Source organism: Yamadazyma tenuis, chromosome 2, assembly GCF_029203305.1.
Source record: "Yamadazyma tenuis chromosome 2, complete sequence".
Classification (NCBI taxonomy): Eukaryota; Fungi; Ascomycota; class Pichiomycetes; order Serinales; family Debaryomycetaceae; genus Yamadazyma; species Yamadazyma tenuis.
In genome coordinates this window covers 1,662,643-1,682,849 of record NC_089462.1, presented here as the reverse complement: position 1 = coordinate 1,682,849, position 20,207 = coordinate 1,662,643, and the positions used below count along the sequence as shown (strand labels likewise).

Genomic DNA, 20,207 nt, shown 5'->3' with positions numbered 1-20,207 from the left:
AACTTGTACAGAAAATATACGAAGGATATAAAACCGTGAAGTTAAAAATCTTATTACTCACGTACAAACTCACTCAAAGAACTACACTTTATTAATAATTTCCACCACCACACTCTCAACGCTATCAGATTCCTCCAGATCCATCTTCAAAGAATGTCTCAGATTGATGGGATGTTGCCAGAAAATCTCATCTACTCTCTCAATGTCAATACCTCTGGTCTCAACCCAGGTATAATAAACGATAGGAATAAACACCGCATCGTAGGCAGCATTAACAATGTAGAACTTCCAGCCAATCCCATTCATGGCGAATGGCAACACAAACGATGCAATCAAACCCCAAGATCCATTGAAAATTGCAAAAAGTGTCGTTCCTGCACTTCTCATCTCGTATGGATACAACTCAGAAGGATACAAAGTCGTCAAGGGCGTATAGGTGAACGAGTAAAACCCACTAAAAATGAACATCATCGCTATGGCCCCAAATGACCCGGAACGGTTATCACCATCTCCATACTTTTTGACCAACCCTCCTAAAATAAAAAAACTGATAACCATACCCGTCAACGAGATGAGCGCCTGCACCTTTCTACCAATTCTATCAAACACAAGACACCCGGAGCAGGCACATACCAATTGCCAGGCACTCAGCACAATGTTCACTTGCAAACGCTCGGTGGATGAAGAAATCCCCGCTTGGGTCAATAAGATTGATAAATAGTATGTTCCCACCGATGAGCCTGCCATCTCCGTCAAAATTGCTTGGGTGAAACTAATAACAATTTTGTGCAAATTGATTCGAGATTTCAAAAACATTCTCCAGGGACGAGGCTCTTGGATCTTGGCCTTCTCCACCTCAAGCCTGTACTCGTCAAGTACTTTTTGAGTTTCGGCTTTGTCGTTATTATGGGTAATCATTAGCGTTTCAAATGTTTCACGTTCATACCCATTGAGGAATAAAAACTTTGGAGATTCGGGAAGGAGAAGCAAATTGATGACTGCAAAGATCAACGGACCCATCTGCACGAGGCAGGGGATTCTCCAGTTCCAGTTACCAGGAGCGTTTCTCACTCCATAAGTAATTCCAGAAGAGAGTAAAGCTCCAACCAAAAAACAACTGAAAGCCAAACCCATCATGAAACCTCTTAAATGAATCGGGCACAATTCGGCCACCAAAATAATGGCCGAAATATTGGTGATCTGAGCTCCAAAACCAAGCACAAATCTTCCAACCACAAACATGGCGGTGTTCTTCGCTGCTGCTTGTAAAATACCTGCAATCACCAACACCACAATCCCACAATACACAGAAATTCGTCTGCCAAACTTATCATTTAAGTACTGGACTATCGTAAAACACGCAATAAGTTCTCCTGCCCAAGTGGCTGCATTGTTCAACCCGGTGGTGGCATTGTTCAAGTGGAAGTAGGACACAAAAGAGTCCAAATTAAGAATACTACCTGTCATCATGGAATCGTAGCCCATGACGGTAGGGTGGACCATTGACAAGAAACTCACCGAGGCAAGGAACACTTTTTGATTCCTAGGAACCCATTTAGATAAAGGTTTGGTACTTTTGTCGGAGTTGGACATTTAGTGATGAGAAAACCTTAAGAACTTTGCAAACAGTCGTTCAAAAGCGTTACTTAAGTAGTCGACCTGAATCAAGATAAGTATCAAGGTGCTAATGTATTGTTTGCAACGAGTCCACCAATTATATCTTTATAATTGTCATTGGGCCTGGCGGAATATGTCAATCAGTCAAATTCCCAGATTGGTATATCTTATCGCGACAATGGAGTCTCGAGCGAGTTCGCGCGAGATTGATGAATCTCTGTTCGGGTAACCTCGGGCCAACTTTGCAGCCTGGTTGCAATACCAGTATAAAAGCTTTTTGAAACCACCTTAAACAATTTCAACAACTAAAATGGCCCCTACCTCGATACACACCCCTAATTTTATCCCTCCAGACTTGGAAGATGCTGCCAAGTTTTCTGCCATCAAAAAACTCTGCATCAAGCCCGAAAATGTCCAAAAAGTGAAAGCCTCATGGAAGAGGTTGTTAATTGAATTGGAAAAAATGGCCACCGAAATCAAAGCCGAAGGGGAAAACTATATTCCCACTGTCGACTGGAACACAGTGAAGCAGAATAACGGCATATTTCCTGAAGATGTCCTGAAAATGGTCACCGAAAGGGGATGTGTAATTGTACGGAACGTTCTTGATACTGAAACCTCCGAAGAGTACTTGAAATCCATGAGTGATTTTGTTACAAAACACCCTGAAATCGGTGGATATCCCTCTCCCATCACCAATTGGTTTGCGTTTTGGACGGAGGGCGAGGTAAAAGCTAGATCACACCCCGAGATGGTTCAGCTCATGAAAGCCATTAGCCAGTTCTTCTATGTGGAAGATGAGACATTACCAATTGACAAAGAATCCCAGGTTGTCTACCCTGATGCCCTCAGAATCCGGCCTCCTGGACAATCCGTCACTTTGGATCTTCACTTGGACTCTGGCTCTATCGAACGGTGGGAAGACGACATCTACAGGGAATTATACGCACCGATATTGGAAGGCCGGTGGGAAGAATGGGAACCCTGGAGATTGGACGAAAGAGCGTTTGCAAGAACTGACTTATATAGCCACTTGACAGTTCGTCCCACCGCCACCTCAGCATTCAGGGCTTTACAAGGCTGGTTGGCCTTATCATCGGTCAAGAGTGGTGAGGGTACACTCAGGTTATTGCCTAATCTTAAATTGGTCAATGCGTATTCGGTTTTGAGACCGTTTTTCTGGAGAGACGATGGGGAAATCGACTTGGAAACTCCCAAGTTCCCAGGTGCTATTGTGGGCTCAGGCCAATTCTTCTGTGTGGATGAGACCCATCCTCACTTGAGGCAGTTGGAGACGGTCTACAGCATTCCGTATGTTAATGCTGGAGATTTTGTGTTTTGGCATGCGGACGTGGCTCACGAGGTGGATAAGCAGCATATTGGAGACTCCAACTCGTCGGTGTTTTTCAATGCCTACACGCCATTGTGTCCGTACAATGTTGATAATATGTTGGCTACTCGCAAAGCGTTTGAGTGTGGTGGGTGTCCTCGTGACTTTGTTAAGGACATAGCTGCTTCTCGAAATGTGGAGGGACATTTTGAAGACCATGGAGCCAGGAAAGAGAATATTTTGACTGACGATGGTATGAGGGCCATGGGATTCATGAAGTTCGATGAACAAGAGGAAGGTTTGACTCCGGGCCAGAGACTTGCAAGGAAGCTTGCCAATGACTCAATGGATACCGGAGTTGCTCCAGAGTACAATTTTAAATGTAAATAAGTAGCGTATAATATGAAGCCTAAGAAGTAAGAGAAACTGGTAGTACAGGGAATGAATTTGTCACTCAAAAAGGGGATGTTTTCAATACAAGAATGGGAACAGACAAAACATTTGTCAAAACAACAATAGGGCCGGTAAAGAAAACCAAGGGCATACGGCAAAACCGTCAAGTACCTAACCTACCGAATTTAAATGACACGCATTTAGCATGGTGATTACGGCCCGGATTTACTCCTTATCTCTGTACCCCTTTCGGTGACCCCCGACTCAACAACCTTATCCATGCACAACCACAGTTTTTTTGCAGCCAAATCCAGATCAGCGATTGTCAACGTGGGGGTCGTTAATCAACGGTGATCCACCCCACACTCCGAGGGACCTCCGGGTCCCCCACCTTCCCAATCTCCCATCTACTCTCGTTTGCAAATTATGGTGTTTACGCTTCCTCTGCTCTGTACTTCCTGCAGTGCGCGTACTCCACGATAACAAAATCAAAATCTCAATCCCATCCATGGAAACAGTACGAATCACCAAGCGAGTGCCCAAATCGTGCGAAGACTGCTATCGACGTCGCGTCAAGTGCAACAAGCAGATTCCCTGTGATGTGTGCCTCCGACGGGGAACACAAGACACCTGTCGACGAGAGAAAGTGATGGTCAATGGCCGGGTGTTCAATGAGACCTCCACCGAATACACCAAAGCACTCGAGCTCAAGAACCGTTTGCTCCAAAAGGAAAACAATTACTTAAAGGCAAAGATGGAAGAGTTGCAAAACACCAGCTCCAATTCCACGACCAATGTTGCCGACTCTGAAACCCAGAAGGTAAGTGAGTACGTACACTTTGGTAAGACCGCCAGTCTCTTGAACCTCGTATCGCAAGCGTCGTCCAAGATCGACTATACTTACGACGACTACGACCGGCTCCTGGTGGTCTTGACGTACGAGGTGTCGTTGGAGTTGATCCGGTTCAACTTTGATCTGCTCTACTTTTTCCATGCGGTGGTGATCCCGGAGATCTTCCTCAAGGAACACGAGCAATTCTTCACCACCGACGGACAGCACATCAACAACCAGATCCTGAAGACCCGCGATGAGTATTTGTGGCTTTCGGTGTATTATGCGTTAATCAGTAACTCGTTTTTCCTTCTTGACTCCCACCACATGAAACAGCTTCACATCGATGAAACCCATGCCAACCGGCTTGGAACCATCGCCTGGTATGCCAGCATCGAGAGTTTGAACCGTGGGCAGTATCTCCAGTTCCCCGATGTGCGTAGCTTGCAAACGTTTGGAATTCTAGCCACCTGCCTTCGGTTTTTTGGACTCCACACCCAGAACACCCTCCTTAAGATAATGATCTATATTGCCCGCAGCTTGAACCTCGATAAACTCGTCAAGCCCAATAAGGACTTGAACTTGTTGAACTTTGAGCTCAGTTGCCGGATCTGGTGGCTCTTGGTGGTGGTGGACTGGTTTGAAGATACCTGGAACAATCGCAGCAGCGAGATTAACGACTTCACGACCCCCCGGCCCCGTAACATCTCGGACTTCAACTTAATCAATTCCATCGAGAGCGAGTCGACTGAGTTCCTCCCCATCACCTTCAACTTGTTCATCTACGACTTGTCGGACTTCAAAAAACATTACTACTATACCACCACCACCGAAACCACCGCCGACACCACCCGTCTACAGCACTTGGAGTATGCGGCGGCCAAGATCGAGTCACTTCGCACCAAGATGGACGTGTACTCTATTCCTGCCAATGCCGATAACTGTGTGAAATTCGCTCAGTTCATCCTCAGCTGCAAATTCAGCCATGAATTGTTGGTGGTGGGACGACATACCATCAACTGGAAGCAGGCTCACGATCTTCTGTTTGGTCCTGAAATCAAGATGTGCACCGATAGCAGCGTCAACATGATCGGGTTGGTCAATAATCACAATTATCCCGATTTCTACAAACGGTACTGGCTTGTTCCCGAGCACAGTATCAATGGGGCAGTTTTCCTCTTGCTCAACATCATCTTGGATGAAAAAAGCATCAACGTACACAAAATCAAGGTGATCGAGGTCTTCATTGTCAACCTCCAAAAATACATCAACGTGCCCAACAACCCGATATCCAACGGGATGCGTATTCTCAAGAGACTCGTGGAGATCATCCAGCAGAAGTTTAATAATGAGTCCTACCGGTTAGAGATCAGAGAGGTGAGCAATCTTCTTACGCAGTTGGAAGATTTCCAGAAGGTCTACAATTACGGAGCCAATGGTTCACCGGCATTTCTTCATGACAAGTACTGGGATGAGTTCCTCCAATGGATGTCGCACGAGACCTATGCATAGAAGCTTCCAATATAGAGATTATGCATGGACAGGAGTTAATACCATTTGGGCCAAATTGCTGTTGTTCCCCACAACGTCTTTCGGGAGGTTTCGGCAGCAAGTTTAAGCAAAGGTCATACCCCACACTTTTTTGCCTTCATCCCGGTGGAGGCGGGTACTCAATTAATGGCAGCTACTATAAGGTTATAGGTAGGGTTTACGGATGATTAAACTATAGATCCAAATTGGGGCCACAAATATATGGTGTAGCAATTGTATATTTCTGCGATCCGTACCATTTGATAATTTTTGATCCCGTGATATCACCAATCGGAAGCCTCAATCATACACAGGGCGATAATCACTAATGCTACGGGTTGATGGAACACTTCTATTGCAGATAGAGGGTTTCCCCACATTTTATTTGAATAGCCACAGCAAGTCCGAGAAACCGAGGTGACGCTTTTGCAGACAACCCCTTTAGGAGATAGGCTCCTGCAACGCCTCTTGAATTGGCCTAAGCAGGTAGTGCTGCGTTATAACCTTACATGTCACCTGCCTGATTGGGAAAAGGGTCAGGCCGAGCGCATATTTGTGGTGGGGTTCAAAGTGCAGGTTACGGCGGACCACGACTTGCGAGAGCGCATCCGTCCTTCCGTCAGACCATGGACATGGCAATATTGGCCATATCTGAATCTTCATTTGTCTAGTAATTGAACCCCTGGGACTTACGGATACCTTCTCTATGTATATATCTCATTATTCCGGTAGAGGTTACTAAATTTCGCCTGGCTATGAGGCTCAATTTTACCGATGGTTGGTAGCCGATGGCAACACCGCAGCCAAGATTATGTTCCTGACGGCAATAAGCCCCAAGTAATTTACAGGTTAGCGCGCGGTTACGGTCTGCGGCCCTCCCTCCACAGCAAATTCTACCTCAGTCCGACAGCATAAAATACACTTTGAGTCGAATTTAATTAACTGTCCCTAACTTCACTATTAACCCTCCCCGTAAAGTTATAAAAAGAAACCTTATACTCCTAGTTTCATTTACTATTTATACGTCTGCTATCCGGTATTTTTTATATCTACCTAAATCTCCCCAAAATGTCTATGAACAATGTCGACGAGTTGGACATGTTAAACCATTTCTCCTTGGATATGGTGTCTACCGATATGAACTTTGAACAGGCTTACTCGATGTATAATCACTTACAACAAGAAAATGCCCTCAACGCCATCGAAGACCTTCAAAAAATTCAGGATATGAACTTGATGAAGTATAAATATGATAGACCTCAGCTGCCGCAACCATTGAAAAAACAGAAACTCAACCACCCTCCACAACCGCCCTCGCAGTCGCAAAGTGAGGACGAGGAAGAGGACGACGAAAATGAAGACTTTGACCGGTTTTTTTCCAACACCGAATCCAACGCCTTGGAGAAGTTTTTGGACAACTTAGCCAATCCCACCAACCACAACCCGTTGGACCTTTATGCCCACCAGTTCCAGTTCAAGCCCAAGCAAAAGCCCGCCAAACAAGATGTGGCTAATGCTTTTGCTCATCCTCCCTCCAATAGTGTGTTTGCTTCGCAGGTAGAAGTACAACATGATTCAAGTCTCAACACCCAGTTACCCACGCCAGAGTCTCGCCAGTCGTCCATCGACGAAGACTACGAGATGTCCAAGCGGTCCATGTCGGTGGAAGACTTTCCCGACTATGCGGATTATGAGGCCCACGGGGTGAAGAGATCTAACCCCAAGCCGTTGTTGTCTTTGGAACAGAGACGTTTAAATCACTCTCATAGTGAACAAAAAAGAAGGCAGCTATGTAAGCTTGCCTACGAACGATGCTTGCGGTTGATCACTAACTTCGAGTCGTACTCCAAAAAACCCCCTGTGAATAAAAAGAGCAAAAGAAAACAGTTTACCAAGGACGGCTTACCGAACTTGCTGAAGCACTGTGCGTTGATGAAGATATCTCATGAAATGACCAAGATCAAGGGTCAGAACGATGGCTTGAAGCGGTTGTTGGAGATGAACGGGGTGGTATAGGATAGGGCATTTGTATAAGTATAACGATTAATGATTATGATATTTATTGTCTTTTGTAGGACTAATACGTGGATTAGGGTTATTAAGAACTTAGGCTGAGATGGGTTTAACCTAAAACGTGCCCTAGTAACCGATTTAAGGATTTAGTTCTTTAAATCAAAGTATAAGCTGTGCCCATAAAGAAACAGAAACCTTAAAGTTCTACGTTGAGTGAAAGGTTTTTGATTTCAAAATATTCAAGAAGTTTTTTTGAATTTTGCAACTTTCAGTCAAAGAGAAAAGACCGAAATACACAACTTCAACGTCCTCGATACTCCTCTCAAACCAGATCTCCCCCGTATTGGCAATCCCCTACTCCTCGCTTCTCAAGCGAATATTCCACCTATGCTCACTCTTGCCCTTAGTCTTCCCTGTTCTCCATCCTGTCTCACTATATACTGAAAAATTGACGCGCACAAATTCACGTAAACATGTTTGGTGATAAAGAGCAACTTTCGGTATTGGAAAAGCTCCAATCTGCCAGGGTTCCTCAGACTTCCTTCCCGCCCACCCATGAGTTGCACAAGATAAGAGCTTCCTTCGACTACTTGTATGTCATCAACTGGTTGTACAACTTTAAAGGATATCTCAGGTTATCGTCAGAGTACTTTGATGTGGAGTTGTTCGAAATGGAGTTGCTTAATCTCTTAGATCCTCCACCATTGGATGAGTCGGTGTTATTTATCAACAAGCTCAAAACTCAGATCATCAACCACCTCACGAACTCGGCCTCGAAGTTCCTGGCCCTGGATTTCGATATGGTTATTAAGCGATTCTTTGTTAATACTCCATTAGGTGATGCAGACACCGCTACCATCTTTGATACCTTGAAGTTGAGTGAAAAATTCGAGGTCTTGTTCGTTATTTTGAACTACTTGTCTTCCTTGGCTAACTTTAGGTTATTTTTGGATAAGACTCCAGATGTTGATTTGAGTTTGAACGCTCATATACTAAAGTCTTCCGATACCAAGAACAAACGAGAAGACTATTTATTGCTTTTCAACCTGACAAAGGTTTACAAAAGAACGATTGAGTACCCGGAGTTGATTGTTCCAAAGAAGAGAAAAGATGCTCCTGAAGACCCAGAGGACTTTTTCTGGGACCAATTCGATGTGGATTTGGCCCAAGTATCGTTTAGCGTAGAGGCATGGACTTTGGACAATTTTAACCAGTTCATAAAGACACATAAGAAGAACCTGACCTTCAAACTGTTGACCACAAATGCATTTCAGGCCAACGTGGTTTCGTCTGAGATCAAGAAAAGAAGGATCATCATGAACAGAAAGAAAGAGTACCAGATGATCAACTTGATGGCCACCAGAAAAAGATCTTCCAGAATAGAGGCCAAGGAACGTCAAAAACAGCAAGACATTGAAGATATAAAGGCTCAAAAGGAAAGAGAAATGAGATTGGCTATAGAACTCGACAAAATTTCCAAACCTTTGAACTATAACTCAAACGTTTTGAGCAGAGAAGAAAGGTTGAAAATGAGAAAGTTAAATACGGACTATAGAAAGGACTCTTCTCAGCCAAAGAGTGTATCTCCAGAGGCTGTGAAGCTGGAAACCATTAGCTTGACCCCGGACATTGGTGAAGCAAAACCAAATATTGAAGAAAAGATTGAAAAGATTGAAGAAGAGATCATCGGCCATAAATCAACCAATGGTGAAGAGAAACCAGAGCCTATAAACTAAACTCTCAACAACCATCTAGGTATATAATAGACTACTAAATTTAACGAGATTAAGTTATGTCTTGAAGCTAAAAATAAAAACCAGCAGAAATGCAATTAGAAAAAGGACATTATAATTTTAGTTCATTTAAGATTTGACCTGCCAAAGTCTTGTAATTCCAGGTGTTACCCAACAACTTCTTGAATTGTACACCATATAATCCAACCAAGGGGAATTTTACCACATGTATTTCGAATTTCAAAGGTGATCTTTTGGTCTTTAACTTAGACTTATGGTCTACTCTGGAAGAGAACAACATATCGGACCCACCTCCAATCATCAAATTCCCAACCGAGTCAATCGAATCGTCATCGGTGATTTGCTTCATCTCGGTCTCATAGTCGTCGGAATCTTCGAGATTACCGTACAACAGCTTATTAATCCTCGCAGCAGCTGGAGTGTTCGGAGGCATGATTTGACTTTGGGATCCGTTCTTCTTTCTGTACGATCCCAAAATATTAGCTCCAATGGAGAACTTTCTTCTGTGTCCACGCTCACTTCCCACACTACTGATTGAACTAGATTGCCGATGATGTCCTTTTGGAGTTGACAAGTTTTGAGTGTTCAAGTGCAAAGATGGCTGTCTGCTTGGTCCTCTAGAATTTCCTGATGGAGATTGAAGAGCTGGCACACCATTGGTACCCACAGGCTCGATAAGTTCGGGAGTTTTGGATCTTTGTTCAATAGAAGACGACGTAGACTTGAACGCGTCACCATATAAGCGATCTTCCTCCGAATCCTTTTCGTTTTCGGTGCCAGTAATATCTTCAACTTCTTCGTGTTGCAAAGAAGGTGCATGAGAACAAATGAATCCACCTTTAACCTCTTGGAACTTAACACCAAGACTTGTCAATACATTGATAATACTGTATCTGATAATCGGCAAGGGCTTGGTAGATGTTGTCTGAACACTGAAAAACCCTTTGAGAAACAATGTTTTGGGATATTCAATTGAGGGCATGGTGTTTGGTTTGGCGTTGTTGAACTGCTCAATGATTTCATCTTCACTCAATTGAGGTATTTCCTTGACATCTAGCTCTTCGTCTAACAAAATATCATCAAAGAAGCCATCGTACAAGAGTTCTTCCTTCTTGTCCTGAGCCACCAACTCATCACTATTTTGAGTTCCCATAGTATTAGGCAATGGACGATGTTGACTCGTTGGGGCTCTGTATTTTCCACCTTGAGAGTCTCTTCTAATATGACCGCCAACGGACTTAGATCTAGCGGTAGGATGCATGGTCTTGCCAGAATTAGCCGATGAGTGCTTAGCAATAATTTTGTTGGTCTCTGCGTCAATACTTGGTAATGGGGGGAGGTTTTCAACAGGAACAAAGCCATGCTTGTTATTGATAGATACGTTGATGGATTGCGATCTTCCATGCCCTGTTCTCTTTGGTTCTCTAACAATTGGCTTCACCGTAGCTTGTTGTTGTTGCTGTTGTTGTTGTTTATCAACTACGTTCAACTTAGAGCTTCTGGAATCAGACTTCTCCTTGGCAGTCACCTTCATACTAACACCTCTACGAACCATAGGGTCCCTCTTGGAAGGAGATGATCTCTCTTCGAAATCAGATCCAGAGTCTCTAGAAGAATCTTGAGTTCTTTGAGGTGAAAGGTTACTACCTCTGGTAGGCTTTTTAGCGGAAAGTCTTCTCAAAAGTGAGTTGATACCCTTTCCAGTGCCATCAGAAGGTTCTTGCACAGGACTTTGTGGTTGCTGCTCGGGAATAGGAGAACCTATATCATTAGAATACTCTTGTGACCCAGTGGTCTTCATGTGAGGAGACATTGAGGTGTGCGCTTGTTCGGGGAATGAAATCTGAGGTGGAGCACCAACCAACTGAGGAGGAGGTATAGGCCTTGGTTGTTCGGTGACAATTGTTGGAACACCTTTCTGGGCTATTTGGGCAACTTGAGCTACTGAACCTTGAGAAGATTCTTGTTGTTCTTGAAGCTTTTTCCTTTCAACTTCCTGTAATTGAACTTTAACAGCTTCCTCTTTAGCCTTCTTACGTTTCTTCATTTCGTCCACCAAGTAATAAATGGAAATCAACGGGTGGAAACCTCCAGTTGGATCCGGCAAAATATGAGCATTAGATGCTGAAGCATAGTCTCTGCCTTGTTCCATTATTTTGTACCAGTTTTCACTACTCATATGATATTCAACACTGCCAACAATTGAGGTCAATTCGTCCGACAAGGATTGATAGTCACCCAAGTCGAATGTGGAAATAGCCTTAATGATATCAGAATCCAAAGGTAAGGTCAAAGGGGTTCTTTTTGGAACATGGCTGGATATGGCAAATTCATAACCCTTGTTTATCCAAGGATGATTGATAACCTCATACAAGGTAGCTCTTTTGGATGGATCCACCTGTAACATCATTGATAATAATGAGATACATTCCTTGGACAAAAACAGGGGATACTCAACGTTGGCCTTTTTAATCTTTTCATGCAATACAGACACAGACTGATCATCAAAAGGAACCTTGCCACAAACCAAGACATACAAAACAACCCCGAAAGACCAAATATCAACTTCAGGACCAACATATGGTTTAGCACACAAGAGTTCAGGAGCAGCAAAATACAACGAACCACAATAAGTCTTCAATAAAGACTTGGGTGAGTATAAATTAGACAAACCGAAATCGATGATTTTTATATCACCCTTTTGGTTGATCATGATGTTTTCAATCTTCAAATCCCGATGCACCACATTGTTTCTGTGACAATAGTCCAAAGCAGACGCAATACCTCTAGCAAACTTTCTAGCATGCTTCTCCTTCAAAGAACCATGGGCCACAATATAGTCTAACATCTGACCTCCCTCAACATATTCAAACAACATATAGTAGTGATTGGTCATGGGGACAATTTCATATAATCGACACACATAAGGATGGAATAATAACCTCCCCAAGGCCCCTTCCCTGGTGGTTCTCTTATCTCTAGCGATTTCCTTTTCAAACTCCTTCTGCTTCTGTTGCAATTCCTGCTGGGTTTGTGGTGGGGGGTCATCTTGATGAGCTCTTTGATACAACTTGGCTGCACGAGGGACAATCTTCACCGCACATATTTCTCCCGTCGAGTTGTGTTGAGCCAACTTGACTTTTCCCATAGAACCGGCTCCGATGGTTTTGACAAAATTCCAGTCACCTATGGACTTTCTATGAAACGGTTGCTGCTGTTGCTGGTGTTGATGAGGTGATTTGTGAGTGCTACTGCCATGGGTAGGCTCATGCTTACTGAATTGGGGCTGGTGCTGGGTACTACTGACAGGCGCCATTTTTATCGACACCTTTGAGTTCATCGTGCTTCCAGGATTTGAGTTGCCCGAAGTTGACATCGACACGGGAGGAAGCAACTCGTTTGGCTTTTGTGCCAGAGCCGCCATAGCCATTTGTTGCTGGCTAATGAGTTTGGGGTTCATGGGAGGAAAGTTATCGGGAGCAATTCTGGACGGAGTGCTGGGGCCAGGAGTGGTGATGGGTTGTGTGGCAGAAGGAACCCTTCTATGTACTGGGGTATGTGGAGTTAACATCAGGTCTAATTGTTGCGGAGGCTGCTGTTGGAAACTGGGGTTCCGGGAGTGCGAGCGGTGGGTCTGGGACGACAGCAACAGGGGAAACTCATCTAGGTGGCGAGGAGTTGGCGATAAGGCCGGGTCTGCGTTCACGTCACTGCGAGAGCTTCTAAGGCTGCCACTAACGCTGCGTAGCATCCTTGGAGTAGCCGGTTGGCCTGGGCGCGTCGTGCTGGCACTGGTGGCTGGATGAGGTGCTTGTGAGGACTGTCCCAGCATCTGGGGAGCCAGCGGTGACGCTGGACTACCACCATACTGGAAATTCATGGGTTGGTCACCAAACGGATTGGACCTTTGATAATCCTGATTGTTCATGAGGGTTTCTCTAGCGGCGATGGTTCGAGTCGATACTTTATACAGCCGTGTCGGCAGGAAAGAACAGGTTACCAATCAATAAACCTGCAAGATCAAAGTAACAGGTATGCTTAAGATAGCTTAGATACACCGGCGCCAAGCAGAGCAAAGCGATATAAAGATGCTTAATGACAGAACTTTGACAGGTGGCACGACTTAGGTTCAATTGTGCCGTTCTGGAGTGTCTGCTTGAATGGATTCTTCAAGGATTGGTGTTGTCGATGAAAAATGGTAATGCAGCGCCTTTATCCTTAGTTTTTAATTTTTGATAGCCGCAGACAATGAAAAATCCTGCGACTGGCGGTGGTCGTGTGCCGGTGCGTGTTGGACAACGGGTTGTGATTTATTACGTAGAGGAAGAATATGATCGTTTTATTGAATATCTAAGCAAACAGTCTAGTGTTTGTGGTGCTTCAAGTGGGATTGGTATTCCCAGGTGTAACCCAAGATCACAATGGCAACAGCCAAGTGCACCAAAGGTTTACCGGAGGCGTTGTCACCGTCAAAGAAGGCAGCCTTGTATTTGGCCAATGGGGTGATTGGCTTCTTTGGGGCTGGGGCTGGGCCTGTGGGCAACTTCTTGTAAAAGGAGACGACTTCAGCCATTCTTTTGGCGTTTGGGTTCGAGCCAATGTTCTAGACGAGTTAGTATGTTTGATGAGTAATGGGATTAGGCTTGTGATGGGATCAGACATCGGTAGCACGGTGCAATGTGTATGGGGGCTTGATAGGTAGGGAAGGAAAGGGACTTAGGAATTGGAAGTGAAATGTATGGACTTGGGAGTTAAAGTCAAATGTATGGAAAGAAGGCCTTTGACATGTAATACCTGGAGATACGAGGAGCTTGAGTGACGAGCGGAGGACGTAAGTGATAGACCCATTGGTTGCAAGCACCACCAAATTCATGGACACATATCGTCAAACACAGTAAAACAGCTGGAACACTCGGGTATGTGTACAAAAACTCGGGAGTCCCACACTTTTAACAGGGAAGGGAAAAACAGCTCCATGGCCTAGAAAGACTAACGGGTACCTTCCATCTTAAGTCAAAACGTCGTGATTGATCATTAATAACATGGGTAATACATCCTTTCTCAATGTCAAACTTTCACACATAACATAAATTTGTCCTATATTTTGGACCCATAAAATACTCACAGGCGCATATAAGTTACATACCTTAGCCGAAGCAATCTTTGGGGGGATCAAAGTCGATAATTGTCTTCTGATGATGAATGACATGGTTACTCTGAGTATGAAAAGTTTTGAATGTTTCTCGGTTTAGCGCTCACTCGCGAAACTCAAACTTATTGGATGAGAAAAAAGTTACACAAAGCCACCCACTTGTGACACAAAGTGGTAGGTTCAACAACTTCAGAAAATGTGTATATTACAAGCTAGACTAAATGTAGCCACTTGGGCTATGCCATACGTACCCAGGCAGGTAAGCTACCTCATACTTTACTGATGTATAAAACTGGTGGCTGTTAGTATAAAAAAATCGAAAAAAAACCCTAAAGGTCCTAGAAACGTCAGGGAACACATACCGTTATTACCTCTGATGAACACATCGCCGTACTTGGTGCCACTGGCGGCACCTCCTATAAATTCGGCGGTGGTGTCCATTACAATGTTCATGAAGCCATCGATGCTCTGCAAGTTTCCCACGTAGGAAACGCCGTTATTGAGCTTGACGCTCACCTTGGACCCAATGATACCGCTCAAGAACGTCGACGGATCGGTCTTGATGCTGCTGTTACTGGAAACTTCAGACATGGTAAGAGATGGTGATTATGAAGCAGTTTGTTTGATGAGAGCTAAAAGAGTGCGAACTGGTGTAGTGCACCAGGCCAAAGCTACCAGTTTACTTGATTGCAAAGTGTATGTTTTATGTACATGTGGACAGCAGACTTGAAGAAGTGATTCAAAGTGGACATGTAATTATATGTAAGCAATTGTATAGTTCCCATCCCTTTTTCCTGCTAAAAAGGCCATTTTCTCTTCTGCAGCTCTGTTTCTCTTACGGGGTGAGACTTTTTCACTCTCGTAGTTCCACACATAGATGCGAATGCTTCATTTGCTGACCAGACATTTCACCAGGTCTCTGAGAGCTCTAGTCCCAACTTACCGGGTGGCCATGGTCGGCTCAGGTCCTGCTGGATTCTACACCGCATACCACCTCTTGAAAAAGTCCCCGACAGAAAAGTTCAACATCAAGGTGGATTTCTTCGAAAGACTACCTGCTCCATATGGCTTGAGTCGATACGGAGTGGCTCCCGACCATCCTGAAGTCAAGAACTGCGAAGAGTACATGAATGATATCATGGAAATGAAGGACCGGGTCCGGTTCTTTGGTAATGTCAATATTGGTGAAGATATCTCCATTAAATATCTCCAACAAAACTACCATTCAGTAGTATTGTCTTACGGATGTGTCAACGCCGATGCCAAATTGGACATCCCTGGAAGCCATCTACCAGGTGTAGTGTCTGCCCGCCAGTTTGTCAATTGGTACAATGGACATCCTGATTTCTACTCCCACACCAGCTTCGAGCCTCCACCACTTCACAAGATTCAGAATGTTACAATCATAGGCAACGGGAATGTCGCTTTGGACGTCGCACGAGTGCTACTAGCTGACCCCGAATCACACTGGGCTCCTACAGACATAGCAGCTGATGCAGTGGAGGTGTTGAAGACTAGTTCGGTGAAAACCGTCAATATTATTGCCCGTAGAGGTCTTCTTGAAAGTGCTTTCACCAACAAGGAGCTAAGAGAGTTGTTAGAGTTGAGCAACACCGGGAAGGTCAGATTTGTACCTGTGAGTGACGATATGTACGATGCTCTTGCTGGTTTTGTGAAGAAGTTGGATAGAGTCAATAAGAGAAGAGTTTCAATTCTCGACAAGTATTCTAAACTTGAGGTGTCAGACATCGAGGCAGAGAAATCCTGGTCACTTCAGTACTTAAAGACGCCTGTTGCGTTTGTGGCCAGTGAAGATGATCCTCAGCTTTTATGTAAAACTATTTTCTCGAGAAACGAAATAGTGCCTGACAACGACGGGTACAAAATAGTCGCTTCTACCAACACCGACACCGTGGAGCTTGAGAACGACTTGGTGATTCTTTCCATCGGATACAAGGGCTCGGCTCTCAATGAATTTGATGCTAATGAAATGACTTTTGATGACAGACAGAATCGAATTCTCAATGGCGGTGGAAGAGTGATTTCTTCCCAGACCTCCGACCCAAAACTGCCGGTGTATAAGGCTGGGTTCTACACGTCCGGTTGGATCAAAAATGGGCCTAAAGGGGTGATTGCCTCCACTATGATGGACTCTTTCGACACTGCTGAGAACATGATTCAGGATCTCGCTAATGGCGTACACACCAACCCAACTTCATATGAGGTGGACGACAAGTTGGCCAGTTTGAACTATGTCTCGTGGTCCGGCTGGCAAAAGTTGAATGACTTTGAACTAAAGGACGGGGAGAAAAAGGGAAAAACCAGAAATAAAGTGTGTATTCCAGAGCTGATGTTGGCTATTGCTTGTAAATAATTGTATAACTAACGTTAGGTGCAACCAGTGATTTTCACAAAGTAGGAGGAGTGTGCCTCCTTCTCCTGGAATATCGGGTTCAAGTTCTGGAGAATCGCTGGTTTACTGTAGTCCATGTTTGAAACGTCCCAGGCGTACAGAGACATTCCCTCGCGAAGTATGTTTTCTGGAGAATGAGGAAGTTCTGGTTTGTTAATCACATATTTCACTCCACCGTGTCGGTAAACGCTGGTGGGGGGAAGCAGAGGCACAATATCGCCTTCATGAACCACTCGGATGTATCCGTGGTGCAATTCTTTATGTTCCAAGGACATGGCTGCAACTTTCTCACTCTCAAATAAAGTGTCCACAAACATCATCATCTCTTTATTTCCAATTTTAGGGCTGGCATAGGTGATAACAAGTGGATTCAAGCCCATAAGTTGAAGTTCAATACCACTTAAAAGAGCCAACGTTGCCCCTAGAGAATGTCCTACTACAACCAACTGGTAATCCTTATGCTGTTTCCAGAGCTGATTAACCTCAGTTACAATACTGTAAGCATCTTTCTTAAGGAAATTGTAGAAACCTCTGTGGACACGGCATCCGTCACAACCCACTTTCTCATATCCATTGACCAAGTTGATCAAAGGTTCATATTTCATGGGGAATATATCAATATTCGCAAGCCCGTCTCGTCTGGAGCTTGTACCTCTGTACACCAAAATGATCCGTTTACTTCTGATGTCAATGGCATATAACCCCGCTCCGACATCTCCCATCTCGTTGAAGTTGAAGGTAGAAATAACTTGTAAGCCTTTGTACTCATCCAACTGGCACCTTGCAATAGGACACTGTGACAGTTTTTTCCCAAGGGGACCGGGTTGTAACCCGTGCTTGACACAATACGCAAAGGACGCTATGTTCGCGTACTCCACAAGCAGCTTGTAGTCAGATGGATAACTATCCACTGTGTTCTTGTACTCGGTAGCACCCAAACCACCGGTAATCAAAAATATTACCAATAGTAAAAAGCTGGATATCATGTTTGCAACTTTGAAAGGCCACAATTGCGAGAATCTATCTTTTTTGCAGCCACGTTAGTTACAACCAGAAATTTTAACAAAGTAGTGAACATGTTCAAAATTGGTAAAAATCTCAGGTATAATCCGTAAAATCTTGTCAAGGTCAGCACTAACTGACTTAGAGTCGTCATAATTGTATACTCCCACCCGTTGTATGTCCTTTGGTAAGTGTGGTAGTTTCGTACTGGTAATGAGATATTCAACTCCACCGTGGACGTATGAGATACGGCTTGGAGGTAGCATGGGAACTATATCATGCTTATGAACAACCCGTATGAACCCCTTGCTCATCTGCTTTTGCTTTTGCGAAAGGATCTGAATTTTTTCAGAGTTGAATATTTTATCAACGTATCTCATCATCTTCTTATTACCAACACGAGGACTAGCAAAGGTGACAACCAAAGGATTATATCCCAATAACTGGAATTCAATCCCACTCAAAAGAGCAAATGCCCCTCCCAAAGAGTGTCCAAGGACGACTAATTCATAATCTTCAAGCTGCTGCTTCAATTCGCTAACAGCAGCAATGACTGTTTTACAATGTTCTTCGACAAAGTTGTAGAATCCTCGATGAACCATACAACCATTACAATCCACCTTCTCAGCCGCTTTCTTCTTATCTAGTAGGTTGAAAAGGGGCTGGTATGGTTTTTGAATGAAATCGAGGTTAGCAAACCAATCTCTCTTGGTACTGCTGCCTCTGAACGCTAGGATTATCCTTTTTTTTTGGTAATCGACACCGTAAAAGCCAGAACCAACACTTTTTAAGGTGTTGAAGTCGAAAGTTCTTAGAACCTCAATGTTAGAAAACTCAGGGTACTTGCACCTTACCCCGGGACAATGAGAGTCTTCTTCTCCCAATTTGCCTGCTTGAAGACCGAATTGGGTACAATAGGAAAACGAAACAATGTTAGCGAACTCCACCAACTTCTTGTAGTCTTCTGGAACTGGCAATATGGGTATATTTGCAACTGGAGTTGTATGATTTGAAACTGGAGACCATACATTATTTGCAACTACTAATGGTAACAGAAGAATTGAAAACACCAAAAAAAACATTCGAAACATCTTAATACTAGAATTCTTGGATAATACAAGCATTTATATGAGCAGTACAGCCCATAAAGCCAACTGGATTACGAGCATAACAACTTTACATGTCTAGATTGTCTATTGAGAAACACCTAAATAGTGTACAGGTCATGAGTCGTAAGGGATAATCTTCAAGAGGCATCTAGACAGCTGACTGCCGCTTCATAACTAGCGGATTATATTAAAGACATCTGCTCTCCTGGTGAAGCTTATAACATTGGATCTTGCAGAAGAACAAACCACAACTGTTGCATCTGGCATAGCTCAGCAAGTTGCTGCAAATGCAACACAACTTGATTCTGGGACGGGATAACTTGGTGGGAGAATTCTTTTTGCCCTTATTATTTGTATCTGTCGAGTCTAGTTGGTCAAGGTACTGATAATTCAATCCCAAGATTGAATTTATGGACACCAAGTTTCTCTCTTCTTCAAAGTACAGATTCAAGTTACGGCGCGCCGACAAGATCTTCTTGGTTCCAGGGGTATTGCCCTGTCTTGAACCTGTACCTTTACCAGCTCTGTTCTTATATTCAAAGTTCTTGGGTAAATCAAAGGTAGATTGACTAGTTTCCTTGCTCAAGTCCAAGAGTCTCTTTGTCGCCAGCCGCTCGAGCGTAAGCTGCTGTGACGACTTCAACGGGCCCGAACTGAGCTGGGAACTGTCGCTTGATTGGATCTGTTTGTTCATCAAGTCATTCAAGTTGTAGTTGATTTTTGTCTTCTTTGCTTTGGGTTGGTTTTGCGCCTCACTATTCTGCTGGTTCAACCGGGAGGTGGGCCTCGCCGAGATGTTGATGGACGAGGTGAAGTAGACGGTGGAACTATTGGCATTCCTTTTGGTGGGAATCTCTTCAATCAACATTGTAGGGTGAGTAGATAATTTGTCGCGATTTGAGTGGGAGCAGTTTATGGCAAAACCAGAAACTTCAGAAAACAGGGCAGACACATCAGATTACAAGTAAAACAAGGAAAACAAGCGGACATTTAGTATATGTACGTTCATTGATTCATTTATAAAAGGATGGTTTTCGAGGAGGCCATGAGACGATTGTCTTT

General features: G+C 44.0%; 9 protein-coding genes across 9 annotated transcripts; 4 read left to right on the top strand and 5 right to left on the bottom strand. All coding sequences in view use genetic code 12, as the record gives it.

The window, feature by feature from the left end:
- Positions 1-81: 81 nt before the first annotated feature.
- Positions 82-1,593, bottom strand: PSN45_002113 (uncharacterized protein; the record flags this gene model as incomplete). Its single annotated transcript, XM_006689290.1, has 1 exon — positions 82-1,593. One exon carries the CDS (start codon positions 1,591-1,593, stop codon positions 82-84), a length of 1,512 nt encoding a protein of 503 aa, XP_006689353.1.
- A 334-nt stretch (positions 1,594-1,927) lies between these two features.
- PSN45_002112 (uncharacterized protein) lies at positions 1,928-5,684 on the top strand (the record flags this gene model as incomplete). The annotated part of the gene is made up of 3 exons (XM_066157796.1): positions 1,928-3,329; positions 3,859-3,875; positions 3,984-5,684. 3 exons carry the CDS (start codon positions 1,928-1,930, stop codon positions 5,682-5,684), a joined length of 3,120 nt encoding a protein of 1,039 aa, XP_066013893.1.
- Positions 5,685-6,770: 1,086 nt separating this feature from the next.
- PSN45_002111 (uncharacterized protein) lies at positions 6,771-7,718 on the top strand (the record flags this gene model as incomplete). Its single annotated transcript, XM_066157795.1, has 1 exon — positions 6,771-7,718. One exon carries the CDS (start codon positions 6,771-6,773, stop codon positions 7,716-7,718), a length of 948 nt encoding a protein of 315 aa, XP_066013892.1.
- Positions 7,719-8,188: 470 nt separating this feature from the next.
- On the top strand, positions 8,189-9,451 carry PSN45_002110 (uncharacterized protein; the record flags this gene model as incomplete). Its single annotated transcript, XM_006690180.1, has 1 exon — positions 8,189-9,451. One exon carries the CDS (start codon positions 8,189-8,191, stop codon positions 9,449-9,451), a length of 1,263 nt encoding a protein of 420 aa, XP_006690243.1.
- A 109-nt stretch (positions 9,452-9,560) lies between these two features.
- KIN2 (Serine/threonine-protein kinase) lies at positions 9,561-12,899 on the bottom strand (the record flags this gene model as incomplete). The annotated part of the gene is made up of 1 exon (XM_066157794.1): positions 9,561-12,899. One exon carries the CDS (start codon positions 12,897-12,899, stop codon positions 9,561-9,563), a length of 3,339 nt encoding a protein of 1,112 aa, XP_066013891.1.
- Positions 12,900-13,832: 933 nt separating this feature from the next.
- On the bottom strand, positions 13,833-15,212 carry LSM6 (U4/U6-U5 snRNP complex subunit lsm6; the record flags this gene model as incomplete). The annotated part of the gene is made up of 4 exons (XM_006690182.2): positions 13,833-14,072; positions 14,616-14,711; positions 14,897-14,913; positions 14,984-15,212. 4 exons carry the CDS (start codon positions 15,210-15,212, stop codon positions 13,833-13,835), a joined length of 582 nt encoding a protein of 193 aa, XP_006690245.2.
- Positions 15,213-15,573: 361 nt separating this feature from the next.
- Positions 15,574-16,995, top strand: ARH1 (NADPH-adrenodoxin reductase; the record flags this gene model as incomplete). Its single annotated transcript, XM_006689297.2, has 1 exon — positions 15,574-16,995. One exon carries the CDS (start codon positions 15,574-15,576, stop codon positions 16,993-16,995), a length of 1,422 nt encoding a protein of 473 aa, XP_006689360.2.
- Positions 16,996-17,009: 14 nt separating this feature from the next.
- PSN45_002106 (uncharacterized protein) lies at positions 17,010-18,020 on the bottom strand (the record flags this gene model as incomplete). The annotated part of the gene is made up of 1 exon (XM_006689298.2): positions 17,010-18,020. One exon carries the CDS (start codon positions 18,018-18,020, stop codon positions 17,010-17,012), a length of 1,011 nt encoding a protein of 336 aa, XP_006689361.1.
- A 54-nt stretch (positions 18,021-18,074) lies between these two features.
- PSN45_002105 (uncharacterized protein) lies at positions 18,075-20,013 on the bottom strand (the record flags this gene model as incomplete). The annotated part of the gene is made up of 2 exons (XM_006689299.2): positions 18,075-19,006; positions 19,440-20,013. The coding sequence occupies 2 exons, from the start codon at positions 20,011-20,013 to the stop codon at positions 18,075-18,077; spliced, it is 1,506 nt and encodes a 501-aa protein (XP_006689362.2).
- Between the last annotated feature and the right edge of the window lie 194 nt (positions 20,014-20,207).